The sequence below is a fragment of the Molossus molossus genome, unplaced genomic scaffold, assembly GCF_014108415.1.
Source record: "Molossus molossus isolate mMolMol1 unplaced genomic scaffold, mMolMol1.p scaffold_m16_p_21, whole genome shotgun sequence".
NCBI classification, from domain to species: domain Eukaryota; kingdom Metazoa; phylum Chordata; class Mammalia; order Chiroptera; family Molossidae; genus Molossus; species Molossus molossus.
The window spans coordinates 19,360,792-19,370,156 of record NW_023425357.1 but is presented as its reverse complement, the minus strand read 5'-3'; the positions used below and the strand labels follow the sequence as shown (position 1 = coordinate 19,370,156).

The 9,365-nt window shown below is 47.7% G+C and overlaps 1 protein-coding gene across 1 annotated transcript in view; it reads right to left on the bottom strand.

Moving 5' to 3' along the window:
* Positions 1-212: 212 nt before the first annotated feature.
* The window catches only part of ZCCHC14 (zinc finger CCHC-type containing 14), a 59,517-nt gene continuing 50,364 nt past the window's right edge, over positions 213-9,365 (bottom strand). Inside the window, exons 6-13 of the mRNA XM_036275465.1 lie at positions 8,691-8,785; positions 8,554-8,608; positions 7,273-7,552; positions 5,460-5,551; positions 5,000-5,127; positions 3,439-3,579; positions 1,886-3,355; positions 213-670 (exon numbers count right to left, since the gene is read on the bottom strand). Of these exons, the coding sequence (XP_036131358.1) occupies positions 615-670; positions 1,886-3,355; positions 3,439-3,579; positions 5,000-5,127; positions 5,460-5,551; positions 7,273-7,552; positions 8,554-8,608; positions 8,691-8,785 (2,317 nt within the window). The 3' untranslated portion in view covers positions 213-614. The remainder of the gene's footprint in view (positions 671-1,885; positions 3,356-3,438; positions 3,580-4,999; positions 5,128-5,459; positions 5,552-7,272; positions 7,553-8,553; positions 8,609-8,690; positions 8,786-9,365) is intronic.

Sequence of the window (9,365 nt, the reverse complement as noted above, 5' to 3'; positions counted from 1 at the left end):
GCCAACTCTTTAAAAACAGATTTTCTGAATGTCTTGCACTGACTGCTCTCAGGGAGTTTGTCTCCAGAATTGCAGAGATTGACATCAGTTTACATTCTTCTGTAGTGTAATCCCTAAAAAGCCCAGAAATTAGTGCCTAACCACTTTAGGAACAAAACAAAACAAACAAAACAAAACAAAGGTGACGTTTTCCCTCACCCAGGGGTGTCAAGAGTCCGACTGGTGGAACTCCACGTGGAGCACTCCAACCTTCAGTTCTCGATTCCGATCTCGCGTAGCTGCCCTGGAATTACATGTGAGCCTAGAAGGACCAATTATGGCAATGCTCTTCCAGAGACGGGAGGTCTCTGCATTGCAACCAAGGGTGGAGGTGGCCAAATTCACCCGCTGTAGATACCCACTAGGCAAGTCCTGACATCAAGCTCCAATCTAGAATTTTGGCAATAAAACTGAGTTTGATGCACTCCTACACTAGGTTTTCTATCCAGTCTAATAAAGTAAAGCACCTTTGGATTAAAAATATTAAGCTCAACAGCAACTAGACTTCTCAGTTTTGTATTTAATTTTCCTTATGTCTCCATGGCTTAATAGTGTTCTGTTGCCAGAGAAAAATATCAATCTGTGGAGTCCAGACTTTCTGCTGGAGGGGCATATTTCAACCTAAAAGTACCTAGAGAAAGGGAAAAAAAGAGATCAAATTTGAATCACTGTATAATTACCACAAACATCCGATCTGTCCAAAATTATTTCCAGAGTCACTGGTCAAGATTCAGGTGCTGGAAATCTAGACCACCTGTTCTAACCACTGCCAATCCCCCTCTCCCACCCCAAAGCTGGGTGCTATTTTACTAGTTTATAAAATCAGATACGGGGTGAAATGACTGAGGAGTTACTAATCCATTCCTTTATTCTTTTAGGAGCTCTTTTTCTGGGACCCCAACAGCACGTTGCTAATGAGCTGTCCAGCCTGCATCCTCTGGGGGCAAGGGCCATGTGCTCTGGGCTCGCTGCTTCAGGAGATGCAGCACAATGTCCACCAACAGGGCTGGCCAGAGGTCACAGTTGCCCCTACCTGCCACCAGACCTACTAAGTCTGAGTTGTTTGTCTTTACAGCTCTCCAGGTCACTAAGATACACAGGCAGGTCTGGGAGTCACAGGTTTAGAGTAAACCTACAGAGATCAAGTGACTTTTCAAGGCTTCACCGTGAATAGTCACAGCTGGGACCAATTTCCCCAATGCTCAGTTTAATCATCTTTCCAAATCAACAGCAGGAACAAACCCACTGTAATAAATACGCCAGCCACACACTTGAATTTGACTCAAGGAGACAAGAGAGCGAGCTGGGGAAAGGAGGGAAGGAGGAAGATGGGAGCACAGTGAGGATGACAGCACGCACTCCCATGCACACACCAACAGCCATGGCTCCCTGGGAGGGGGAACAGAAGTGGGGACACTGACTTCCATCTGCAGCGTTTAAACTCACGTACTACGCCCCAGGCTTTCAGTTATAGGCTGGGGGTGGCATTACATCACCCATACTTTCTCCCAGTCACATGGCAAGAAGTAATCAACCCAGGAGCCATGGGGCCAGACCCACTCTCCACTGCCAGCTCATCACATCCTAGAGGAAGGAGTAGGCTGGAATCATGAAGATAGTCTTAGAACCAAAGTAACCCTCCTTTTCGGGGCTTCAGAACCTACCAAGAATTCCATGCTTTTGCAAAGAGCATTTAAAAAATTACTTCTTGTTTTAAAAAGAAGCAAGTTTACTATTATTTTCATAAACAGTAAACCTTTGCCTGCACCTCTCTGGGCAGCGCTGCACTGCTAACCAGTGTAGCCAGGCTGCCTTCGGAGCTTCGCCGGCCGCGGCCCGCCTTTACCTTGCCGATTGAAGTCCATGGATGGCTGCTTGCAGTCCTGAGCGCGGTGACCGGTGGCCCCACAGTTGTAACATGAGAGATTGCCGCTCTTTTTGTGACCGGAACCATTGCTACTGCCCACCAACCCCTGGGCCTGGTACACACCAGCCGCCCCCGCCATGAAGCTCTGCATGGGGGGGACAGCGAATGTGGACTGGCCTCCGAGCACGGGCTCGGCGGGCACGCTGCTGCCGTAGGGCGAGTGCACAACCGGGAAGGCGCTGCTGCTGTACTGCTGGGTGCCCACGTAGCCGCTGCCACAGACAGGGCTGAAGGGCAGGAAGGGGAAGGGGAAGACGGACGGCCCCGAAAACGGGTGCTGGAAATAGTTGGCGTAGCTGACAGTCAGGCCACCAGAGCCACAGCTCCCGCTGCATCCACAGGATGTGCACACGACACAGCCGGGCGGCGGGCCGGGGGAGGGTTGCTGGGGTGCAGGCGGCTGCTGATGGTGGTGGTGATGGTGGTGGTTCTGGGCAGAGGCAGGAATGTTCCCGGGGGAGCCGCTGCCACTGCTGCTGCTGCTGCTGCTGTAGAAACTGCTTTCAGGGACTGAGGAGAGCGCAGGGCTAGAGCTGGGGGCCGGGCAGCTGGGCACAGTGGCCATGTTCGGGAAAGATGGGGAAGGGTGGCTACTGGAGGAGGCGGTGCTGCTGTTCGCACAGAAGCTGCCCTGCAGGGGGCCCACAGGCACACTGTTCATTGCAGAGAAGGCAGCTTTGGTGTTGGCTGTGTACAGAGCAGTCCGGGGGTTTATTATTGCAGGGGGCACACTGATCTGCACATTATTAGAACAGGAAGTTTGCCCAGAAATGGCAGAATCCGCAGGGACAGATGAAGACACCAGAAGTTTGATGGGTGGCCGAGCCACGTGGAAGACTGTGCTGGGTGCTCCCAGGGCAGCAGTGCTGGTCTCCACCACCAGGGCTGGCTGCTGGGCCGGCTTCATTACCCTGTCCAGTGCTGATGTGTGGACGACTTTAGTGCGGGGACCAAAGGAGATGGAGGGTGACACAGAGCTGCTCTCAGCCAGTCCAGAGAGAACCTGCATGGGCTGATGGGGGGCAGACGTGGGTAACACGTCCATCATGGCATTGCCAAAGCTCTTGTCCACTTTGATGCCGCTTCTTGGTCCAGAGACTTTATTTCTTTCCTCTAAAGTCAGCAGTGAGTGCATAGAAGATGAGAGGAGCTTCATGTCCGTGGCTCCCCTTTCCGATTTGTGCACAGAATTCAGCATCCGGATGGGTGCAATGTGCGAGGCTGCAGTCATCATCTGTGGAGGCAGGGGGTGGTGGCCTGAAGGATTGGAGCCTGCCTCATTCTGCACAGGGAGAACCTGGGCTGTAGGTCTGGCGGAACTTGAAGTAAAATGATTCAGTAGCATGACAGGCTTCTCCTTATCGGAAACCTCCAAGTGCATCTCCACACCTAGAGATGGAAACAGAGAGGTCAGTACAGCTGCCAGGCCCGGGTGGAGGCAGTACTGCACCAGCCATGCTGGACATCCTTACGCCTGTCATTCTCCTCGGCGCTGTCCGAGCTCTCTTCCCGGGCCTGCACCCCCATCGGGCTGGGTGATGAGCTGGAGCACTCTGAGGAGCTGCCTTCCCGAGCCGTCTGGTGAGGGGGCTGCTCCACTTCCACCCGCAGCGCTGCAGAGAAGGGACAAGTGATAGCCTGAAGGTAGCACCCAAATCCATGCATTACAGACCTCTCAGAGGCCCCTGCTCACCCACCCCCCTGCAAACCTATCGCACACTGATTTCTTTTTATCAGTCCCAAGAAGGCAGGTATGACGATTTCCATATTCAGACAGCGCTCTGACATTCTTAGAGAAGAAACTGCCAAGGCCACCCAGTTAGTTATGTAGCAGACGCAAACACAGCAATGCTCTGGGCCAGATCTCTCATGCCTCCCCACTCCAACACTGGAGAATGAGAACAAAGGCTCCCGAAACAGTGAGGGGCTACAAAGTAGTCATCCACGAACAACTTGTTTCATGAGGTTGAGGGAGGTTAAGACCTTTTTAGTCAAATAACCATTTAAAAGATACACTGGCACTTTTTCCTTCCCCATTTACTGTTACTCTTAGTATTTCTACTATATAAAGAAAACAACAGCCCTGGCCAGGTGACTCAGTTGGTTGAGCCATACATTGAAAGGTCATGGGTTCGATTCCCAGTGTGGACACATATCCAAGTTGCAGGTTTGAGGCAACCAATCGATGTTTGTTTTGCTCTAAAAGTCGATAAAACCATGCCTTGGGTGAGGATTGAAAAAAAATAAAAAAGAAGCCCTGGCCAGTTTGGCTCAGCGGTTAAGGTGTCAGCCTGGGGTCCAGAGAGACCTGGGTTCAGTTCCCGCTAAGGGCACGTACCTTGGTTGCAGTTTGTCCCCGGCCCTGGTTGGGTCGTGCGGGTGGCAGCCACTCGATGTGTCTCTTTCACGTCAATATTTCTCTCTCTCTCTCTCTCTCTCTCTCTCCCTCCCACTCTATCTGAACAAAAAATGGAAAAATGTCCTCGGGTGAGGATTAAAAAAAAGTAAATAAAATAAAATATAAATAAATAAATAAGAAAACAAAAGAGCAACTTACACAGGGATCCTCAACCTTTTTCTGAGGAGAGGGAGGGACAGGAGGAGGAGGGGAATAGTGGTTGAAAAATCAGATAAGTGGAACTTCCAGCCCCAAAGCAGAAAGGCTGGTGGCTAAGCATTAAGGAGAATTTCAAAATGAACCCACTTGGCAACGACCTAAACATGACCTCCGTGCTCCACCATGGGGAAGAGATGCTTCCTCGACTGTGCACACTGCCTGCTTTTCCTCTCACCACAGTAGTGTCTGGATCTAATTCTTTTGCCCGAGCAACTTCAGGTGAGTACCAGCCTCCAGCTTCTAAGCCAAATGACCCTTCTAATTTCCTACAGTATAGACTATAAAAGCTAAAATAATGAACAGTAACTGTAAATACTAAAAAATGTAGATGGTAAAAGGGCGTGGTTATGAGGTCTAATGATTATCAAGAGGAACAGATTGCTCCACATGTCAAAGCTGACCCGGCTCTCACCCACCTGCAGCGTGGGGGCTTCGGACATTCTGCACGGGCCCCACGTGGCTTGTGGGGGGCACACGGGCCACTCCGCTGCTGGTGACTGGGGGTGGGGCTGAGGGGTTCAGGCACCGTTTCTCTGACTTCTCTCTGTGTAATAAGAAAGTATGCAAACGAGGGAGTTTTAAATTCTGCTGAAAAACCTTCTGATGTTTCACCAACTCTGCATAATATATATTCCACACAAGGGTGATTTTCACCAAAATAATCTTCAGGGTGGAAGTAACATTTGCTCACTAGTCAGATTCACTACGAAGGGTCTTTCCTAGCAAACCAGAGCACATTGATAGAATTCTAAAAGCAATAAGGCTTGATAAGCAATCAAAGGTGATCCAATCACTGATATGTAACAAAACTACAAGCCCTAGCATCTCTTCAGCATGTCAGAAACTAAAACAGGCATTTCACAACTCCACACTTACTTCTCCAGCTCCAGTTGAGTCTTGAGTTTTTTCTTTGCTCCCATGGTGAGGGATTCAAATTTATTTAGATCTTCTTCGGTAAGGCTCAGAAACTTCCATAGAAGAAATAAAAATTACAAAGTTACGAAGAATTAATTAGGATGCTGAAAACAAAGAACTCTGATTCTACCTCTAGGATATGTAAACAGATCAAACTTAACTGGATACTAAAAGACCTGGGAACACTAAAACATTTACTTGTTAAATATTTTGGTTTCCATAGTTCAAAGTATGAGATGCTCATTTTGCATCTAAGGGGCGGAGACACCTCACAACAGCCTGGTGAAGACCAGGTTCCCTGGAAGGTCCATGCAGTGCAAGCAGGTGAGACAGACATGCAATCAGCGGAAGTGCCCCTCCTCCCTGGGACAGCCCCTCACATGCAAGCATTTATCTTCCTGCAGAGAGGGGACAGTTCCTTTTAACAGCTCTTTCTTAAAATCTGGGACAATAGCAACTTTGTTGATTAGCACGTGATCCAGAAAAGTAGAGGCCATCAGAACTAAGCCTTACACCAAGCAAACAAATGATACTCTGGTTCTCGAGACAGTCCATGACATGATTTGTGAGTTCAGCCATTTTAACTGATACATTAGATTAAAACTTTTAAAACTGATCATGACCAAGGTTAAGTGAAATCTGTTGTTTTTAAGATCTATGACTCCTGCCCTGGCTGGTTTGGCTCAGCGGTTATAGCGTCGGCCTGCGGTCCGGAGAGACCGGGTTCGGTTCCCGCTGGGGGCATGGCCTTGGTTGCGGTTTGTCCCCAGCCCTGGTTGGTTGTGCGGGTGGCAGCCACTCGATGTGTCCCCTTCGCATCGATGTTTCTCTCTCTCTCTCTCTCTGTTCCTCTCTCTCCCTCCCGCTCTACCTGAACAAAAAAATGGAAAAATGTCCTTGGTTGAGGATGATAAAAAAAAAAAAAAAAAAAAAAAAGATCTTTGACTCCTAAACTGAGACTATTAAAATATACTTAAAATTGGTTTTTTATTACGTAGTAAAAGCTAGATTTCTAAGTTCAAGTGCAGATTTTTGGACAAATGAAATTTTAAACAGATAAAAGCAACCAAGTCATTTTATCCAACAGAGGGAGCTCAGAGTTCAGACACCACAAGTCTAATTTAGTTTTAATGGGTGATACCAAGACTTAAGAAATTTCAGAATTTAAGAGTGAAAAAATGCTCTTCAACTGAACTTTCTATGTAAAAAAATAATTTCTATGTAGGACTGCTTGAAAGCCCTAAAAGTCATCTATTCCTTTAGCTCTATGACCTTAAAATCAAGCCAAATTATCAGAGAGCCACTTACTGGGACCAGTGTTTAGGCCCCTTGGAATGGCCTTCCTGAGCTGGGCTCAGCACATGCACAGGCCTACATCGAAGGACATCTAAGATGGGGTTCCTGGGGTGTGGGCACCAGAATTCACTGTTTCTACCTACAGCAGGACGGATGGGTCACATCCTTCCCATCACGTGGAGTACCTACTTTGTAAAGACCCCCTCTCTAACTAAAAAAAGCTATTTGTTTACAATAAATCCTGTTGCAGCTTTTGCTTCAGATGCAGGCAACCTTCAAGTTCCACTCCACTGCCACCTTCCGGCCAGCATGCAGGACTTAGGGCATGCATCTGTCGTATTAAATGCTAGGCACTGATTTCCACATCACATACAGCTTCGAAACCCAACTCAATTCCTTTAGGAATGAGGTCAGAAGAAAGACAGGTTACCTGAGAAAACAAGCAAATTCTGCATTGCCTGCTTAGTAGCCAACATACCTTCTCCATTGTGAGCTGTTTAAAGACAGGATAGTATTTGTGCAAACGCAGTTTCCTCAGCCAATCTAAAATCCCATTTTGCTCCTGGGTCTGAGGGGTCTGCAGACTGGAAGGCATTAAGATGGCAGGCGAGGTGTCCATCTGGGTCCGGTAGGCCAGTGCCGGGCCCCCACCCCCTGCGTGGGAGCAGTGAGGCAAGGTGACCGCGCCAGCTGAGTGCTGCATGTGGTGCTGGGCACCACTCTGAGAGGAAGGGATGCCGGCCACTCCGCACACAGGCCTGCGAGGACAGTGGACATGTGGTTTCAAAAGACCGCAGCATCCACTGAAGGTCATGTTAGACATATGCACGAGCCAGCTTCTACATCCTGGACTGCATCTGTGGCCTCATCCACCGCCCACCTCAGAGCCCTCCCGCCACTCCCCCCACATGCCACCACGCTGCAGTCTGAGGTCTGTAGTGCGTTCGTGCACGTATGTGTATCTACTTGTATAATGAGCTTAAGAACACGTGTATATCCATGTACGTACATATGTGTGTGTCACAACCAGACTTATGGCTGAGATGCCTAGTTTCTTTCTGTTACTTGTATCACAGGATGATACTGACACAATCCTAAATTAAAACTGACTCCTAAATCTTTAACACTCAAATTTATTTAAAATAAAAAATCCTAGAAACTGGAAGGAACAAAAAGCATTCTACTTTCTGTCCTCGCCCCTTCCACCCTAAACCACAGACCTGTACAGACTCACTGTGCTCACAACGTACCAGGCTGAGTGGTACGCAGTCAAGAAGAAAGTCAACACTTTCCAAACCTCATTAACTGCCTAGCCCTTCACACAACCATGTGTGTGCACGCACATGCTCTCCGTGATGTCAGCCCACTAAAACGTCAGCTGCTAGACAAGCAGGGAGCCTTTCTGTCACCAGAGCACCGGCCTCACGAGAACAGAGGACCCTGACACAGCACTCTGCATCATGGGCCGAGTCACCTGTGGGAGCTTGTAAAAATGAAGATTCTCAAAAGTTCTCGTTTCCTAGAATGAAAAGGGCCCAGAAAGTGGCATTTGCAATAGGGTTTCTGGGAATTACAATTACAGTGGCTCAAAGATCCACTTCTTTTTCTTTTGAGAAATCTTTTCTTCTATACAATTCCTCTCTCAACATTACTGAAGACTAAGATTGAGAATGATTTAACTCTAGAAACAATTATTTACACACAACCAAAAGTAATAATGCCAGTCTAAAAAGTGTTGGTCACATAGTACAAGTCTCACCTTCCAGACACGCCCATCATGGTTCCGACTTTAGAAAGGGAAAGGTTGCCAGGACCTATGAGTTAAAATAAGTATCGTAATATTTATGGACAATAAAAATGTTCTCATTTTTATTTAATCACGTTTGACAAACTTACTTGGACTTTGAAGCTGTTGGGTGGGAGATGAAGTGCTGAAAAACTTCTTCACGTGGTCATTTTTCAGTACATGAGAAGGTAATGAAGCCAAATACCTAAAAATTAAACCGAGGGGTTTATCAGCATTAAAATTACCAAATATCCGAAGAGAAATTTTAATCTTCAATTAAGAGAAATATGTATTAGAGAAAAAAGTAAACAGAAATGCTTTATCTGTATTCGTCCTGATTTAATTCAATTTAATCCTTATCATGATTCATACTGTTTCCCACGCCCCTCCCCTTACAGCGTATGGACGAGCCTTGCAGGGCCCACAGTGCAGTGGGTGAGCTCTAAGGTGCCCGCAGTCAGCTCCACCGCAGTCACTGAGAAGCTGCAGCCACTGTGCTGCAACCAGGCGGCAGGTGCTAAGAGGCCGGCGCCCACTCTGAAGCCAGGCGGCAGGCCTGCGCCTCCCTGCACATTCATAAAACCAGCTGCCAGGACAGGATCCAGAGCCAGAGACACCTGGCGTACGAGGCTTTGTATTAGCTTCTGGAACAGTCTAACTTTCAACTATAGGGCAGAAATAGTAGTTATAATTGTATAAGTCTGTCAAAATTACATTAAATGGTAGCATATACTTTGATTTTTTATTTATTGATTGATTTTAGAATGAGGAAGGGAGCGAAGGGA